The 19,304-nt window shown below is 40.8% G+C and overlaps 1 protein-coding gene across 7 annotated transcripts in view; it reads right to left on the bottom strand.

Annotated features, from left to right (window-relative positions):
• Nucleotides 1-19,304, bottom strand: part of plekha7b (pleckstrin homology domain containing A7b) — a 69,948-nt gene that overhangs the window by 8,737 nt on the left and 41,907 nt on the right. For 5 of the 7 annotated variants that reach the window (XM_086070786.1, XM_086070785.1, XM_086070788.1 and 2 more), the window contains 16 exons: nt 17,371-17,549; nt 15,285-15,692; nt 14,488-15,025; nt 11,657-11,740; nt 9,463-9,609; nt 8,680-8,733; nt 7,083-7,151; nt 6,074-6,154; nt 5,327-5,476; nt 4,963-5,064; nt 4,733-4,844; nt 4,266-4,489; nt 2,045-2,230; nt 1,657-1,774; nt 1,473-1,564; nt 647-856 (listed from right to left, as the gene is read on the bottom strand). In XM_086070786.1, coding sequence (XP_085926912.1) covers nt 647-856; nt 1,473-1,564; nt 1,657-1,774; nt 2,045-2,230; nt 4,266-4,489; nt 4,733-4,844; nt 4,963-5,064; nt 5,327-5,476; nt 6,074-6,154; nt 7,083-7,151; nt 8,680-8,733; nt 9,463-9,609; nt 11,657-11,740; nt 14,488-15,025; nt 15,285-15,692; nt 17,371-17,549 — 2,754 coding nt within the window. Of the gene's footprint in view, nt 1-646; nt 857-1,472; nt 1,565-1,656; nt 1,775-2,044; nt 2,231-4,265; nt 4,490-4,732; nt 4,845-4,962; nt 5,065-5,326; nt 5,477-6,073; nt 6,155-7,082; nt 7,152-8,199; nt 8,281-8,679; nt 8,734-9,462; nt 9,610-11,656; nt 11,741-14,487; nt 15,026-15,284; nt 15,693-17,370; nt 17,550-19,304 lie in introns of all 7 variants that reach the window. The other 2 variants (XM_086070791.1, XM_086070787.1) reach the window with 2 other exon arrangements.

The following is a 19,304-nucleotide window of genomic DNA, read 5'->3' on the forward strand; positions in this document are numbered from 1 at the left end:
AGTACAAATATTTGTATGATCAGCCCAAAATATCACTACTTGGAACAAAAAAGAATGAGGGGGCTTTTTCCTGTCAGGGTGAACAAAAAACCAAAGAAGTGACTGACGAAAGAAGAAATTACTTTTCGAAGGCAACATTGGTGACTATAAGCAGCAAAATGGACGGCTGATTGAGAGAGACGAGGAGAAGATAAAGTGCTGCAACACAAAAAGTGGTGTACAGTCGAAAATGAGAAATGTTCACATATACTACTACACTGTGGCTGAATGTTTTTCTATGTGCAGATTTTTAAATTTGTTAGATGAAGGGACGGAGGACAAGGACAAGATGCGTTAGAAAGACAACAGGCGTGCTTTGAGAGGGACGTGTTAATGTAATGTATGGATGATTCCAGTCAATGTAAAATCATTGGCATGAGAACAAACATTCTTTACCTTTAGTATGAAACGTCATAACACCTTTTGATCTTAAAAGTCAGTGAAGCATAAATAAACGTAGCGTTTTGCAAACATGCATTAAAACGTAGTTTAGCATGCGTGGCACATGTTTTTCATGCCAGGCGAATGTTCGATGGCCACTCTCGGTTTCGCCCGGCGCCATGCGTGAGAGTGTGACGTGTGGTGTTGTTCTAGATTAGAAACATACAGATCCCAAGTCGTCCGAGAGGGGACGCGAGGACGAGCGTGATGAGGTGGAGGCGTGGCGGTCCCCGTGGCTCAAGGTGCGCTTGCGCTCTCGCACCAGAGCCTTCTGATGCCGCTTCATCCTCTCCAGCTGCTCGTCGGCGCTCATCCTCCCGCGCTGAGGCGCCGCCTCCGCAGAATACAGTCGCTCCAAGGCACTTTTTGATCGCTCCTGGGATGACAGCGGGGAGGGGAAGCAAAAGCAAAACAGAGAGAGAGAGGAAGTGATCATTAACTCATTCACTGCCATCGACGGCTATAGACGTCAAAAATTAATTTGAACTATTTCGATTAGTTTAACATTTTTCCCACTTTTGCTAACAAGAGTATGAATACCTAGAATTGTTTTTATTGTATTAGAACAGATATACAATTTGTGATTAATCGTGAGTTAACTAGTAAGGTCATGCGATTAATTATGATTACAATTTTTAATCGTTTAATGCCCCTAATTCTTTATAATCTTTTCAAAAAAAAAAAAAGATTATAAAAAAAAATCGTAAAAATAAAGAAAATATTATTCAAAATTAGGGGCATCAGGTGATTAAAATTTGTAATCGTAATTAATTGCATGACTTTACTACAAACTCACGATTAATCACAAATTTTATATCTGTTCTAAATGTACACAAACAAAAATTCTAGGCTTTCATACTCTTGTTTACGAAAATGGGAAAACATTTTAAACTAATAGAAATACTTCATATACATTTTTGACGTCTATTGCTGTCAATGGCAGTGAATGAGTTAATGATTTGACAAGTGTGACGTTGTTTAAAGGGTCTCACCTTCACACCGGGAGCTGACGTCGCTCTCCGTAGGGTCACATAAGATGAGATGCTTGAGGAGTGATTCAGTCTGAGCGAAGAGCCGGCTACGCCTGACATGAAAAAAAAGAAAACTCTTTCAAACGTTATAGCTTTGGACTTAGTAGATGTGTGACGTGTTACATGACGTCACCGTGACCCCCACCTCTGCCAGGTAAAGTCTGATAACCTCCATCGTGTCCTGAAGATGTGACGCCGGTGATGCCAGAACCGTTATCCACACCCACAAGCTCAGGATCGCTCAAGAAAGGCCTGAGCTCCACCTGATACATAAAACAAAAGACAATTAACATCTCTATGATTCAAAACAAAACAAAACATTTTGTCCAATGAAAGTTGGCTAGCTTAACGCGAACATATAAATGTGAAAAGTGGGCTGATTGAAATTAGCATAATTAAACCTTCAAAATATTTGGACACAAACGGAGCACAAAACCAAACTGACCGTTATATTTTGGACTACACTGTAAAAAGCCTTAAAAATATGATTGCTTCAAAAATGTTCAATATCCCAAGCCCTACGCCAACTGTACCTTAACGTCTCCATTTTGGCCTATCTCTCGGTCCCTCTTTCGTTCATCAGACTGTCGTTTGAGCCCGCGCACTGAGGTGTGTCTGATGACGGTGGTCTCCCTGGGCAGCGGGGGCACGGCCGGTGGGTTCTCATCAGGACTGTAAACTTGAGGTAGAGGCGGTCTGGGAGGCACGTCTTCCTCAGCCTGCGCAAACGCCATCTGGTTACTTCAAGCTGTATTCGGGGGTTTGCCAATTAACTGGATCACATTTGATTTTGTGGACCCAATCGTCAGCCATTTGTGTTTTGGTGCTCTTTCTGTAATCCCTAAGATGCCACAAGATGGCACCAGAGGCCTTGGGTAATAGGAAAATAGTCATGGTGTCACGGTATGTTGGGAAGGAGAAGCTAGTAAGCATGGGTTTATTGTAGAAGTAAAATATAATAAGCCCTTTCTTTTTAAAGATAATTATTTTTGAGTGCTTTGGAATGATAGTTTGCATTATACTTAAAAGTTTAAGTTAGTGCGTAGATTTTGAGTACATTTTAATTTAAAGTTCCTTTAACGCCACAAATTTTTTGAATCAGCGATTAAAGACCACCCCTACTACTACTACTTGCCTGTGCTGGGGGAATTTCAGTCAAAATGCAGCAGACCACGTCCACGTCAAAACTTAGCATTAATAAATTTAATAATAATGCATATATTTGTGGAGACTGGGGTCAAGTTGTAGTTTACAATTTTAAAAATGTGCAAAATTTCACAAATTACTTCATTTTAAAGATTAGATAGCTCTTAATATGAAAAGAAAAAATGCACTGAGCTGTCACCAACCAACGTCTTGCGACTCACACTGGTGTATGGAAGGTGCGAATGTTTGGTGGTGGTCGGAGGGGCCGTAGACGCACACTGACAGCCACGCTTCCGTCAAGGCAGCTTGTGGCTACTTAAGTAGCATACCGCCATAACAGTGTGAATGTGTGAATGCATGAATAATGTATCCGTTCCATTGGAAAGCGTCTTTGAGTGTCTAGAAAAGCGCTATATAAATCCAATGCATTATTATTATTATTATTATTATTATTGCAAATGCAATTATGCAGTCTTTCCTTTTGTCTCTTGAGATCTCCCTAATTTGTTGGAATGTAGATGTTTCTGGGGTTGGTGAAAGATTCTGGTTGGTAACCCGGTGGGTAGTAGGTGATGTCTGGTCGGTGCTGGATTTCACTTTCCTTTCTTTTCTTTGATCCTTCCTCGGGTCTCCTGACAACCTCACGACTCTAGCTGGATTCTGAAGTATTCGGTTTAGGTGAACGGTATGGGATTTTTAATAGGTTTTAGGTGAATTAATGAGTACACACTCGCACTAGCACATACTCACGCACATACAAAAAAAAGAAAAAGAGGGGAAAAAAAGAGAGAGCAATGCTGATGACATGTCGAATCGGTAAGATTACTGAATAACCAATACTGAGCTCTCTCTAAAAAGGAGAAAAAAAGGAGAAACAAATGCAATTATGCCATCTAGTGGCAGAAAAATTACCTTAACATGAATTCATATCACACTCGTTTTTTACAGTACAGTACATCTGTTTAATTTTAACTCAACTTTATGAATTATTATTAATTTACTGTATCATTGATGAAAATATGCAGCCATATTTTTTTATTTTATTAGTTTAACACTTTTATGTTAACAAGAGTATGAAAACTCAGAAGGTCTGATGAAAGCACTAGCTGCTACAGTCCCTGGGGTTTGCATCACATCCACTAGGCAGAGATAACTATTGAAGTCATGCGATTAATTACGATTAAAAAAATGAACACAACCCTAGTTTAAACTATGAATATTATGCACTTCAACTTTTTAAGGGGGTGTCACTTTTCTATTACAGCTCTGTCCTTCCACCTGTGTGCCCTAGTCATTCTATTAGTGCACTGAATTGTCTTACTAGTGACCACAAAGAGTGTACTAGTGCACAACTTAAAGCTGGATATCCATAACGATGATACTGTGGTGCTACTAGTAGGATCTAGGAGACTACTAGTGGTAAAGCACAGTAGTTGACTTGTAAGTAGGGCTGGGGGAAAAAAAAAAAAAAGGTTTTCACCCACAACATTTGCCAAAATTGGTAATGGTAAGACAGGGTCATTCTTCTAGTGAGGACAAAAATGATACTAGTCCATGGAGCAAAAGCTGGATATTTAGGATATTTCCATACATCTGCGCGTCACTCACCCCTGTATGGCCAGCAGTGTTGCTTGTGGAGTAGAGTGGCGGTTGGCTGTGACTGAAGAGTAGCGTGAGGTTTGTGGCATCGTGGCTACTCGGACTGAGGTGAGGGCTGTGCTGCTGCTGCTGCTGCTGCTGCTGATGGGACGACGATCTCATCTCCATAGCAGGCGAGCTTCCAGACATTGAAGGCACTGATGACGCCGACACGGAAGGCACAAATTTCCTCTCTGGGGAGGATGAGATGTGAAATGATTACGTAACATCACAGTGTGTTTTTTTCCCCCAATGGGTGCATTCAAGGCATTTACACCGATGGCAACATTAGATGCTTTGTGGGGAAATGAAATATTTACTAGTATTGACAAAAAATTGGTAATATTAGGCTTTTACTAGGCTGACGTTTCACACAAAAGAAACATTTTCCTAACTTTTTTTGTGAATACACGTGTGTACGTCTTAGTGCGTCTCACCTGGGTTGGTGACAGAGGAGATAGTGACTTTGTAGTTGTCTTTACTGCTGCTGAGGCCTGCGATAACATCCTCAATCCTCCAAAGCTCCTTCCTCATCTGCACTTTTTCTTGCTGCTCAAACACAAACAAACATATTTACGTCCACCTTGCTGGCAAACAACTCAATATGAGGTTCAGATGTCAAGATTTCTGAATGAAATGAATAAATCGTACGAGAGAGACTACATACCTGAGAAAGGTCAGCACGAGTCATGTGTCCATGCAGAGCCGCTTTGAGCCAGTCAACATCTTTCTCCAGCCTGATGTACTCTTTCCAAGCATTTTCCATCTCCTGCACAGCACAACACATGTTTAAGTCTATAGTCTCAACTTTTTTTTTTTTTCAAACACTGGAGCATTATCTGACATTGACATTGAGTAAAAAAAAAAAAAAAAAAGTATGATCTTGACAAAATGTAAATTTTGACATACTGTGCAGAATGTTAAGTACATTTTGGTGCTGACCAGATCGAGACGAAGGTTCTTTCCACCGTGTTTAATCTTTTTTTTTTTTTTTCGTTTAACTGGACTTGTGAGACAAACGCGTAACCTACTGTGGACACTTGGGATATTTCCGCCCTGATGTGCACCACATCTTCCTGCAGCAATTTTTGTTGGTAGGCAATTTTTTCCATGTGGGATGGCTGATCTCTGTACTGCTCCATCTGCTGGTGGGACACATCCAACACTGACTCCAGCTTGTCCTGGGGAGTCACATGAACACACTTTGCTTCTTTTCTGTTTGTTCTGAAGGGTGCCGTAACATAGCCACCACTTTTTGGTGACCTTCAAAATGGGGCACCCCAAATCTTGTGATACAGTATCTGAACGTGAATTCAAATGGCTTGGAATCATTGCTAACAAATATACAGGCTGCCACAAGATGGTGCCAAAGCACTACTTCAAAATGAAGCTCCTCAACTCACATCAACATAGGTCATTGACAGCAATGTGCCACAAAATGGCAGCAAATAACTAATTTGATCTAAATGAAGCTCATCTACTCATTTCAATATAGTTCCTCGGCAGCAGCAAGGCAGTACTTTTGCCTAAAGGAAGCTCTTCAATTTACTTCAACATACTGTAAGTCCTTGAGCACTACTTTTGTCTAAATAACACTCCCAACTGACCTTTTTTTCATCTTGAATCGTTTGGCAGTCGGTTAAAAGCAACATGACTTAATCACTTAAGCAATCACTGTTCTTAACCAAATGGTATTTGAATTGAAAAACAGCTTAGCGGGTCAAACGTCTGACAACGTAAATATGATTAATTAAGACAAAAAATGTGTCAAACAAAACCTTGTCTTCCTTCAATGTGCGTATCCTGGCTTCCAGATCCTGAAGAATCTTGTCTTGCTCACACAGTCGGCTTAATTTCACCTGGAGAGACAAAAAAGGTCATAATAATAAAGATAATAGTAATAGTTGTGATTAGGAATGTTATTATTATTATCAATTTAAAACACTCAAATTGATGTCATTTTCCCTTCTAAAAGTGTTGACGTAAATCAGTATGAAGTCAAACTGAGCATAGCCTGTCGACTGTGTTCAGTGTTTGTCTTCAGCAAGATAAAACAAATTGATCTTCATCTGTATGTCAATAAGTTTATCTCTTCTCAATCTCAAGAGGAAAGTCTCTCTCCACAACGTAGAAAAAAAAATCTCCAGTTGTAGTAACAGCCATTATGAGCAATTGTAATGAAAAATCCATAACATTTCCAATTCACTTTTGGTCCAAAGTGTGTTTATCGGGAGTGACAGATGTGTTTTCCCAGAAATGGGTTATGTGTTTATGAAAACAACATAAGCCTGCCAAGCTCACACTGTGTATTTTTCTCACATCTACTTATCATTCTGTTCAATTAATTATTAAGCTGTTTTTATTTTGCTGAGGCCGTCGTATATTGTTGTTTTTAATTGCATGAAATATTCATCGTTCAGACAAATTTCTTATAAATTGTTAAAGTGGAACAATGCTAATGATGAAAAGCCAGGACATCCATCCTATTTACCTCCATTCGGCGCAAAACAAAGAGCGTGTGAGGCGGCGGCAGGCAAATCAAACTGAAAAATTTAACAGCTCCACATCCAAAAGTCCCATTACATGTATTTTTCCCTTTAAATTGCAGCGAGGAAAATAAAAGCTGTGGTCGATACTCTCAGGACCTCGCTGCGCCGTGTTGCAGTGTACTTACGCTCCCTTGCCTCCACTCCCTCTGTTTAACATAACTTAAAACACACATGGCACGCTCGAAGTCGCACCCCTGTGTCCACCATCAGTGACACATAAACATCATGATCCGCTTACGTCAGCATCACTTTCGGCTATTTTCACAGGCCTCTGCGCTTCTTTCCGGAGGCTTTCCCGTCCAGTAACCTGAAATGGCCCGTAGCCGCAAAACAAAATAGAATATTTAACACCATTATGACCACACAGTTTCGATGCTCTCCAGTTAACACATAAATATTTCAGAAAATCTTAACAAACAACAAACAAGCGTGGCTGCAAGACAAGTCAAGTCAGATGGATTTAGAGGAGATCAAATAATGAAGGGGGAGGGGTGCGGAATCATAGATGCAGAAAAGCGCATGAGCTGGAAAAACAAAAGTTAGTGCAGAAACTAGAGACGTAAACATTTACTACTGAACAGGATTGCGCTGTATTCAGTGGCAGTCTTGCATCAATTTTAATCTCAGCATCAATTTTCGTTTGTGATCATTGTTAGATTATGTAACTGTTATGTAGATGACAGTAATTGTTAGATTATGCCTTCCCTCACTTAATTTAGGGTACAACCAAAATCATGCATAACAAGTGAGTACAACAATAAGATGGAATCTTTACAAGCTTTGAAAACTTTTTGGAGATGACCCGTCACCGCACATCTCTTCTGCTCCTCCGACAGACTACAGGGGAACTCCACAAGGGGGTGCTAAATCACCATGAAAACACCCATTTTTAATAGGCGCAACAGAAAACCTTATCAGGTAGCAATTACTTTTGGTGCGGCCTCACATGTCGCACATGCCACAAACCGCCACTGACTGAAAAGTACACAGTTTTAAGGAGAATTTAGCAGGATTTCAGGAAAATTGTTTTTTTCTAAATAAAGAAATTAATTGGTTCCAGAATATCCTACTTAATTCTCAAGCAATCACATTAGAAGTTCTACTTTTTTTTTTTTAATCCTGTTCACCACCACAAATATGCATCAATATACCACAATCCCATCACCAATTCCTTCAAAAGCCAAACAAAAGACAAAGCCAAAGTAGCCTTTCGCCTTAATCGTATCCTCCCCATTATTTTAATTCTTGACTGGGCATAATTGGCTCAAAGTACCACATGCATAATCCCAAATTTAAAACAGACGCATCACATTTGATTCCAAGGCCATTTCTCTTTGTATAAACACCTTCCTTACGTTCCAAAAGCATCCAAAAGTTGGAGGTGCGTTTTCAAAGCCGCCGTGAACAGAAACAATCAGCGGCTCATGACTTTGGATCTGTTTCGAAACAGGACATGAAGAGGATTACAAAAAGCAACCGTCCGCTGTTGAATGCACCCCCCCCCCACACCCCCCAGGTCCTGGTGCACTTTACACAAATTGCTTAGTCATCCAGACTGATTCTCACCAAATCAGCTGGATTCAGCATGCGTCAAGAAGCCAATACATTTTTTGCATAGAGTATAATAAGCCAGAAAAGTCACTGTGGTGTATTTTCATCACACATTGAATTATAAAAGTGACAAATATGAACAAGCGTGACAATCACGCTTGTTTGAGGCATTGAAAAGCAGAGGAGACGTTACAGCAGAAAGAACGTGCGGGATGGTTGAACACAAAAGGGAGACAAACGGGAGAAACAAGGCATCGAGTGACGTTTAATTGAATGGGGCCCACCTTCAGATCTAGATACTCCAGGTCCTTCTTCAGTTGTATGTAAGTATCATCAGCCTTTAAATGAGCAGTGAAGAAATACATCACTTGAAACAAAGCCGCAAAGGATTATGGAATATATTTCAAAAACAACTTGAGTTTAGTTGCTCCCAATGGTTCTTTTCATAATGTTTGGACGAGATGCCAGGGCACTTTTGTGTGATCGACTACTGCTGACCTCAGCTGAAAATGATGCCAAAATCTTGTGTGTGGCGTTGGACTGCCTTGATTTAGGTTTGTGTCGATTCCCCCCCCCCCCCCCCCCCCCAAAATAAAAATTTATCTGTTGGTGAGGAAAATGGATGTTGTAAATAATTGTACAGGAAAGATTAAAGATCAAGGTGTGACATCATAATGAAAAGGTCCATATTCCTAATAGTACACTTGTCTTTTTTTTTTTTTTATCTTAAAACAAAAACTGAAATCAAGCAATCAAGTATGAGCAGCGTTGTCTTTTGCAGCTTTACTCTCTTACAGAGTGGAATAATGGCTTCTTCCAAATGAGAAACGCAGGCATGAGTGGCTATCATTGGTCGGCCTATAAATGCACGTGCAAACAACAAGCAACATGCTTTCAATGTCAACTCGTATGTGTCGAATCTGTGCACTCTCTCGTGCAAAGGCGTCCAAGGCGACCTACTATCTATGAATGACAGGGCGGGAATGTTCGGGATCAGCTGGGTTGGGAGAAGGGTGGTTGGGTGGTTGGCGGATCGCGATGCACCATTGAAGTGCGAGACCCCTGACCTGAATGGCGGGGCCGAGGAGACCGTTGTGCTGCTGATGCCGCAGATGAGCGAACGCGCCGCCGCCACCAGCGGCGGGGCTTTGCACACCGGCCATCTTAGCCTGGTGCCGCCGCAGCTGAATGAGGAGCAGAGTCAGCTCCTCGGGCTGGAGTTGCACCCGGGTTCATAACACAGAGGGAGCCAGCAGTTATTTGGGACTTAACATGTATTCCAACCCAATTTCAACAGTGGTAATATTGAAGGGCCCAAGAGCACTTTTATTGATGGACGTAAACTATGCCAAAGCTGATCAATGGACATTGGACAGAAGATTTAATGGGCTGTTGAGAATGGTCCAATAGGGAACTCCAAGGTTGAACAAAATCTATTCCGGGAAATTGGATTTCCATTGATTGGGAATAGAATTAGTGTAAGAGACTGGGCCCTGGTCTGCAAGAATTGTGTATTGTATGTATAATGTAAAATAGTTCAATTTAACTCATTCATTGCCATTGACAGTTATAGATGTCGAAAATTCATTTTAACAATTTTTATTAGTTTACCATTTTTGTTAACAAGAGTATGAAAACCTAGAGGTTTTTTGTACATTTAGAACAGATATAACATTTTTGATTATTCGTGAGTTAACTAGTGAAGTCATGCGATTAATTACGATTAGAAATTGTAATCGCCTGATGGCCCCAATTTTTAATAACCTTTTTCTTAAAAAAAATTAAAATAATTAAAATTAGGGGCGTCGGGCGATTACAATTTTTAAACGTAATTAATCGCATGACTTAACTAGTTAACTCAAGATTAATCACACATTTTATATCTGTTCTAATACAACAACAAAAAATCTAGGTTTTCATACTTTTGTTAACAAAAAAAATTTCAACTAGAAATAGTTCATATTAATTTTTTACGTCTACAGCCGTCAATGGCAGTGAGTTAACAATGAAATATTTTATGTTCTTTTTAAAAATAATAATGAATTAGTCAATTATTAAATACATGTTAAAAGTACAATTATGTAATAAAAAATCTGATATCAATAAAAAAAAAATGCTATTAACACATTTAGAAATCAATAAAATCGAAAATGAAAAAAACGACATATCAAACAAATAATGGATTTGCAACAATTACTAAATTACTTGAATTGTAATTGTAATGTAATTGCTACTAAATTAACAACTCTTTTGTTGATTAATGAATCGTCCAGAGACCTTGTTTACCTTAAGAGTGTCCAACTCATCAGAATTTGTTTAATTCAAATATGTAAGACATTTGCAAACATCTGTTTTTACTATTGAAAACAATGATTCACATGTTCCCTATTTTTTTACGTTATGGACCAAACCAGTAACATTTATAATCACTGTGCATTGTCCAGATTTTTAATAATGTAATGGTATTAAAAACAGTTTTTATCATATTCATCAACTCATCAAAACAATAAATTGGCAGATTATTTGATGTTTAAACTAGCTGCAGCCCTAAATAAAAAACATGAAAATATTTGAAGTATTTTAAATAAGCAATTGTAGGGGAAAATTAAAAAAAATTAATGCAACGAACAAATTACTCAAATTCATGTTTTTTGTTTTGTTTTGTTTTTTCATGTAATTATAATTTATTAATCAATTACTGAATTTAAAAAAAACATATCCTCAAAAGTGATTTCAGGAGATTTAACTTACTTTCACAATATTAACAAAAAGACATTTGAAAAAGAAATACCGCAGTGCTTGCTAAAAAAAATTAATGTTTTGATTGATTGATTGTTGATTCACAGTCAAATGTGGGTGGACACTTGTTGTTTGTCTAATTTGTTCTGTTTCCAAAAACATCTGAAATTGACTTGTGCAATGATGCTACTATGCTAATGATATGTAAAATTGTTCCAAATCGATTGATATTTTTTCTTGAATCAGATACATTTTGAAAAAATTATCAATGTATTTTCATTAAATTAAAATTTGGGGCGAAACAATTGCGAGACATTTGAGAATGTAAATTCTCAAATCGCTAAGTTCTAATAAATGGACGCCAAGTCTAAACTTGTCGTCGGTGAAAATCCCAAAGCGTGTGCTGTTTTAAGAACTGTGGCAGAGGTTCCATCCAAGAGGGCTCACTATACTGTGCAAGCACAAATGATATCAGATAGCTTTTATAGTGTATCGATGAGATATAATGGAAGGTCTTCATACCGTTTTGCCATGCAGGCTGGGTGCGCTGACGGTGTGTGTGATGTAGCCCATGGCTGGCATGGAGCGTCTGGCGATCTGGGAGGTCTGCGGAGGAAGCGAGCGCATCCGCGCGTTAACCGCAGCTCACAAAGTGTTCAAATCAAACAGAATGTCTAATTCACCGACAGGCTTAAATAAGTTCAAAACATTGCTCACAAACAAATATGGCTACACAGCACTTTTTTTTTTTTTTTTCCTGTTGGAAACAAGGTGTGCCCTGACTTTTCTGACGCTACAGGGCTTGGAAAGATTTGACATTTTTGCTTAACACACAGAATTAGTGGAAAGCAGGCAGGCCCACTATAGCCAGCCTTAAAAGGACACAAACAACAAGAGATTTAATTAACTCCACATAAATTACAGCGAACCTGCTTTCTTAAAATAACATTTGTTTGCTACCAGCAAGAGAAGCACTGTGAGCCGTTCCCTCGGAGATTCCCAAGCCACTATTTTTTGCTGTATAATAGGTTTTTTATTTAAATGCGGGATGAGAAGAAAGAGCGCGCTGCTGATGTATGAGATCGAGTGGAGATGTTTATAGGGTGCTGGCGAGCCCGGGGCACATCGGATTAGATGCTAATAAAACATCTCTCTTCATGATAGTCCGCCGGGACCAAACGCATCGCTATTACCACAGCCTCCTCAGCCTGAAAGATGCTGGGTGCACCAAAACTCAAGTTCAACTGCTTGTACTTCTCACAAACATTTGCTCCCTCGCTTGGTCACTGTGGTCGCCTTTGTTTGGAAAATATACTGCGACTCATCCATATTGTAAGCATACGCCTATAATTATTCCCAACACACTATGGGGGCAGAATGCGCGTGTGTAAGGGGTCAAATGTGAGGCCTTGTGTAGGTGTGTCGGCCAATGTGGTCGGAGGGCGTGGATGACGGGCCCGCCCTTTGACTGCAGCAAATTGTGGAGGGAATCACACAGGAGAGCTCAGGCTGCAACCACCTGTGGAGTGGAACGTGGAAAAAAAAGTCGCCCTCTTGACATTCGACTGCACAAATTCACGCCTGCCGGGGTATATATCGTCTGATTTCACATTACTTACAGTATTCGCACAATTTAATGTTAAATATCAACTTTTCCCCATTCATTTTCAATGGGACATACGTTGACATTTTTCTGAGTCCCACTTTCCACACCCAATTCCATACATAAACGCAACTTATCATCATTAGCATCTGTCTGATACGGCTCAATGGCGCAGTCGGTAAAGTGCATTGTTCAATAACTGGGATGTCGCGGGTTTGAATCCCACCTTGGGACTGCACAATATGCTAAGTGATATACATGTATACCAACTGACTACACTATCAAAAAATGCATTATCATTTCACTGAAATGATTAAACGCATGCTAGCTTTCAGCATCAGATGACACTTTTGAAAATAGATGCGTTAGCTTGCACTTTTCAAAATAAATACACTTTTGCCATGACTTTGAACAGGTCACGTTAGCTCAATGGCTAAAACCATTGAGTACCTGGGTTCAAACCCCGCTTGGACCACATTTGAGTACTTTAGTAACTTATCTTTCAATTTACTTCATAAGCACATGCATTCAAATCTGGGCATTCAGCTTTGCACTTTGTCTCTTTACATACCTTAAACAGTCATTTTTTTGGTTCTGATAAACTACTGTACAGTGTAGTGATGGGAAAATAAAGCTTCATGAAGCATTTTTTTTATTCCTCCAGATAGCACTTGATTCCTCTAATGCAGTGGAAATTCATGAAATTCCCACTGAAATGTTTCAATGAATTTCCATTGTATCTTTACACCATGAGCACCATCGAGAGGAGTCAAAGCCTATCGCAAGTGCTTCATGAAGCTTCATTTTCAGTTTTCTGGTATTGTACAATAAGGGAATATCGTCAAATAGTCAAATCTGAACAGTATTTTTGCATAACGGATATAACGGTGAACTCTCACCTATGTGCTGTTCGGCATTTGCAAATTGCATTTGGAACCTTTCCTCCGTTATGTGCTGGAAGCCCAGCAAGTCAATGTTTTTGTACTAAGGCCAAGGCAATAAAAGGATTACGCCACCGCGACTTTACTGTATGACATGTTGGTGTCACATAAGTATAATAAAGTGAGCTGAGGAGCTTCATTGAATTGGACTGTTTTTTATATAGCGCTTTATCTACACCATATGTGGCCAAAGAGCACTTTGACATGGTCACCGGAGGTGAGGATGGAACCCACAACCTCACAGATGGGAGAAGACCACTCCACCACTGAGGCATGCCGCACCATTTATATAAACGTAGTGCCCGCCCATCCCTAGTTAAAAGTGAGTTGAGGAGCTTCATAGAGTCAAAAGTCGTGTTATGTCACCTTTGTACGCATTTTGTGCTAAGGAACTATGTTGCATTGAGTCAATGAGTTTCATTTAGCCCAAAGTAGTGCTTTGCCGGCGTCTTGTAGCATTTTGGGGCCCAGGAAGGAACGATATCAACGTGAGCTTGGGAGCTTCATTTAGAGAAAGGTAGTGCTTTTGACACCAGACTGTGGCGTCTGTCTGCTAAGAAACAATGTTGAAGAGAGTTGAGGGGTTTCATTTAGACAAAATTAGTGCTTTGATGCCAGCTTGTGACAACTAAAGGCAAATACAAATCTTTTTGGAAGGTCATTATTACTCGTGGATTTTCAAGATTAATTTCATGACAGCCCCCGAATAGTGGCGGTTTTCTGTATTTGACGACACCAACAGAGTGGGAAGACATTGTAGCTGTCAAATGATGAGATGATTTTCCGTGACAAAGCGCAACATGCCAAACCTGTGAGAGGCGAGTAAAGATGTGCCCCGGGGAGGCGGCGCCGGTGTTGTCCACACCCGACAAATCATCAAGCGGCCCGACTGTCCGTCTGCCCGAAGGCGTGTGCGGCCTGCGGGGGGACAGCGGCTTGAAGGACGGCGAGACGGACGGCGGGACCTCGCAGGGGGACGGCGGCACCGAGATGGAGCGCGGCATCTCCACGGTGACGGTGAACGATGAGGAGTCGGTGAAGTCGGGGCCGGCGGAGTACACGGGCGCCGTGGGGCTGCCGTGCCGGAACTGCTGCCTCTGCTGCCACTCGTACAGCTGCCACACCATCCCCTCCTTGGTGGCCACGCGCTCGTCCGAGGACATGCGGAAGTGGCTCAGTCGGTCGTGGGCGTACTTGTAGTCGCTGGGCAGGTTGAAGGACGGAGAGTTGCTGCCGGACGGGAGGCGGGGCGACTTTGGCAGTGACTGGCAGGACGCGTCTGCTGCGCTGACTTTGGGATGCAAGGGGGGAGTTCGCCGAGGGAGGTTGTACTCAGCGGAGGGAGTGCTGACAGAGAAGCAAATGACAAACTGTTAGTTGAACTGCAACTCAAGGGCACTGCGAGTGCACTGAATTGAGGACCGAGAGTGTCCAAGTACAAGGTCATATCAAGGATATCGAATAAATGCTTTCCATAGAACTCAAGTGAAGCATTCAGGATGCGATGTTGGCCACCGGAGGGCAATATTTAGCTATCTTTCTATCCTACTGCTTCACAGAGTGGAAAACACTTACATGGCAATTCACCAGGAAGACTGCCACTGACCTCTTTGGCGGGTCACCCTTTTGAACTTTGACCCAGTGCTCCACCTGAGCCAGCGTGCTCTTCCGCTGTGCATGTTTCTCTGTGTCAGCCCCCCTCTGATACGCGAGGTTTCCATTGTGGTGTTCGGACGACACAGGACCTTGCGGGACACTCAGATGGCCGTTCCTTTGAGGGCCAACAGCGTCCACCGAGTTTGGAGAGAGTCTTTCCCTTGGGTCCGACAACCTGGGCCTTCCTTGGACCTCCAACATGTACCTGCCCTCTTCTCCGGGAGACAGCCGCACGCCGTCATCCCAAGAGTGCGCCCGGTCCGTCCTCGGAAATGATTCTGACTGAGGTGTCGTCTGCTTGACGTGGTTGGTTTGAGGAAGGGCCTGCTGTATGGTTTTCTCTGGTCTCTCTATTTCTCTGAAAGGACGTTCACAAAGGGTCATTTAAGAATAAGAATGCACTTAGACTGAAGACACATGCATCCAGTTTCGAGAGCAATTTGACTCTATTTAGAGTGGGACCAAATAGACTCCGTTTTAGAGTAATATTTACACTTGGAAGAAAGTAAAATAAATAGTTGAAAAAAAGAAATCACTCAAGGGTTGAGGAACAAGCTCACGACATTTAGCTTGGGAGACAGCCGATGTACTCCCTGCGCCACGCAGCTCCTGCTGTGTGTTTAGTATATCGCTCGTGTAAGCTGGAATCTTCGTAACAATGTTTTTTTGTCTCCTGTTGGATGTAACAGTAGGAGGGGCATAGCTCAGAGGGTAGTCTCCCAAGCTGAAGGCCGTGAGTTTGTTCCTCAACCCTTGAGTGACTTTTATATATTTTTTCTCAATTCTTTATTTGACTCTCTTCCAAGTAAATATTACTCTAAAACTGAGTTGATATGGTCCCACTCTAAATAGAGTCAAATTTACGCTACATAATTTACTGTATATGACAGAGCAGACATGCAAGACAGGCTTGACAAGATCCAACTACACATGCAACATTAAACTCGTGAAATATATGTGTAAATATTTATTTTGCTTTATTATTTATTTAGCCACTATTTCAGCCTCCATTGAGAATCATGTGGTGTTTTTTTAAAGGGCCAGTTAAGCCGGTTAATGACAGGGTGGACATCAATTTTAGGGACACATCCAATGGGGGGGAAATGATAGAAAATGAAGATAGCATTATTTCAAGAGGCTTATCACTACGGACTGGTTTGTGTGAGAATGGTTGGTCACTTATAATGGGACTTCAGAGTTTCACTATTTTGCTCTATTTTCATGATGACTGAGTGATTCTGTTGAGGACACTCAGGAGACTAAAGGCACTCTATAGTGATACTGAGCCTTGATTTTACTAATAATGTGCCTTGGCTCAATAATGTTTGGGGAACATGATGTTAAGCGTGTTGCTATTAAGTAACACACACAGCAGGTGGCAATATTACACAGTCCACAACGAGGCTGAATGTGAAAAAAAAAACACTATTAGCTACGGCTTGGTGGAAAACTAAACTTTTTAACTTGAAATAACATCAATGAAACAAAAGTAAAATAGTATTTTTAAAATAGCACAAGCAACACGGCGCATTCAGGGGCGCCTAATAGGAACTTGTAAACACACACCATGCCGTTCCACACATTAAGTTAAATTCTAATATTTTTAAGATCATGAGAAGTAAAAATTGAAATCATGATTACATTTTGATTATTACGTCGTACGGGGACTGCTCACATCGTTTTGAGATGTAATAAGAAAAGGGGCTTATGTCCAGCTGGCTGAGGGCTTCAGTCGTCATCTAGATGCACGTCAAACATTATCAAGGCCCCGAACAGATGGCCAGAGTCTGACCTGCTAAAATGAAGCCTCAGAAGGCAGGGAAGCTATCAATCATATTCGATGGTAATGCAAATGTAAGTAGAACTTGTGTCCAAATGCTGCATCCAGTTTTTTTCCCCTGCTTTTTAACGACATCACCTCACTCGGTTCACACAGATTGCTGTGCTTTATGGAGGGGGCAGGACGTTAGTTATACAGCTGGAAGCCCCCAGCCAATGGGAGAGGAGAGGCCTCTACTCCGCGGGGCGAGACCAACCTCTTAATGGTGTGACTCTGCTGCATCAGCGCCGCCTGCTTCATAGCCCGGATCCAGCCTTTCATGTCCTCCTGCGTGTCCGCGCTAAAGAAATACGTCCGCATCCCGCAGTGTTCCGCCTGCGAGCCAATCACAGAGTTCTTATTGTAGATGTAGGAGCGCATTCCCGTGTGGCTCGCCTGTCAGAGGGAGGTAGAGCGAATGCAGATGTGACAACCAAAATGACCAGCAGTAAAGTTGGCAAAGTCTGATAAAGAATAACAGGAAGCAAAGTGGCGCATCATAAACAAAAGCATTGTTCAGTTTATGGCAACAACTCGCTACCAACCATACAATGGAAAAGACGGATTAGTAATGGGATATCTGCAAATTACTACTATAAATATCATCCTGATTTGGGTCGTTTGCACCCAAAAAAAACAGAAGTATCTATCAAAACTAGATTGTCAGTGTACAGGCTGTATGGCTTTAATTGGTAGACTATTTCACTTAGAAGTCAAACGTATTGCCTTTGAAAACACACATATGGAGCTAAAGTCTGGAAAGGAGCCGTACCATTAAACTCACTGAGGCAATTTAACAATTCCGTTATAGAAACAGCGCTCAGTTATAACGGGGAACTTGTGAGATACGGTGCAATAAAATGCACTGGCTATATCCTAAATATGATTTAGAAACTGCAGGACTACAAGGTATTCATGGAGACAAGCAGTAATAATGTTTAAAAAAATAAAAACAATGAAATGTGCAGAATGTGAAATGTGTCTTTTCCAGAGGTGGCAAATGTACTCGCACTCTATCCTTAAGTACATAAAAGTAAAGAATAAAGATACTTGTGTAAAAAAAAACTGAAAAGAAAAAAAGACTTTCGTAAAAGTAGAATTAAGAACTTTTAGGAAATTAAGTCCACTGATATGACCACTTTAGCGTCCCGTTGAGTGTTTCTCGTCAACTTGCCACTTTATAATGTCACAAATTTCCGAGTTTGTTTCTCATATATTTGTGAGGTTTTTTTCTTGCAAATTTGCCACTTTTTAATGTTGCAAATACACAAGTTTTTTCTCATACATTTGTGTGTTTTTTCTCTGAATAATATCCCCCTAAAAAAAAATATATATATATATACGTGGCCCAAATGTGCTGTCTTAGAAAGAAATAAAATTTAAAAAATACACATGTAAAGAATATACGCAAAAACGATTTAAAATCAAAACATTCGGTGCAGTTCTCCAAACCTTTGAGGAGTGGTAATGACGCAAAACTGTCAGTAGAGGGTAGTGAGTTACCATTTTTGAAATGAAATCACCTCTTTTTCCCAATTGTTTACAATGTGCGGGGGGGGAAGGACTTTAACTTCCGTGGTGGTGCACTGTAACACTAATAACGGCTTTCACTCGGACAATCTGAATACAAACACTCGGACAGGCAACATATACAGTATGTATAGAATACACAGAGTATATGTTCCCATAATTAGCAGAAGTATGTGTGAGGTTGTCATGTGAACAGCCACTAACGGCTGACAGGCCAATCTGTTGAGTCGAGCACTCTCGGGGGTTGTCTATTCTGAAAATGACTTGACTGGCATTGAATGAGTTGAGTAAAAAAAAAAAAAAAAAGTCTCCCACCACTGGTCTTTTCCATGATGACAATGACAAAATGATGAACGATAAAAAGCATGACAAGGACACAGACCAGAGCCGATGGGAGCACTATTGTTAATGGTGGCTGCTTAACTCGATTAAACCTTTGTTGCCCTGCGTTGTAAGAAAACCAGAATCATCAAGCCATTAGCATATTTGGTAAATAGTGCAAACACTGTGTATGTCACTCCAGCACTGACACTGCAATTTCCTGCTGATCCAATTTCCTTAAGTGCAGATCCAATATCAAATGTGTCGCCATCCAAATAAGGCAAACACAATTTGCTCAAA

This window comes from Leptonotus elevatus, chromosome 3 (assembly GCF_054856555.1).
Source record: "Leptonotus elevatus isolate MCC_2025b chromosome 3, RoL_Lele_1.0, whole genome shotgun sequence".
NCBI lineage: Eukaryota > Metazoa > Chordata > Actinopteri > Syngnathiformes > Syngnathidae > Leptonotus > Leptonotus elevatus.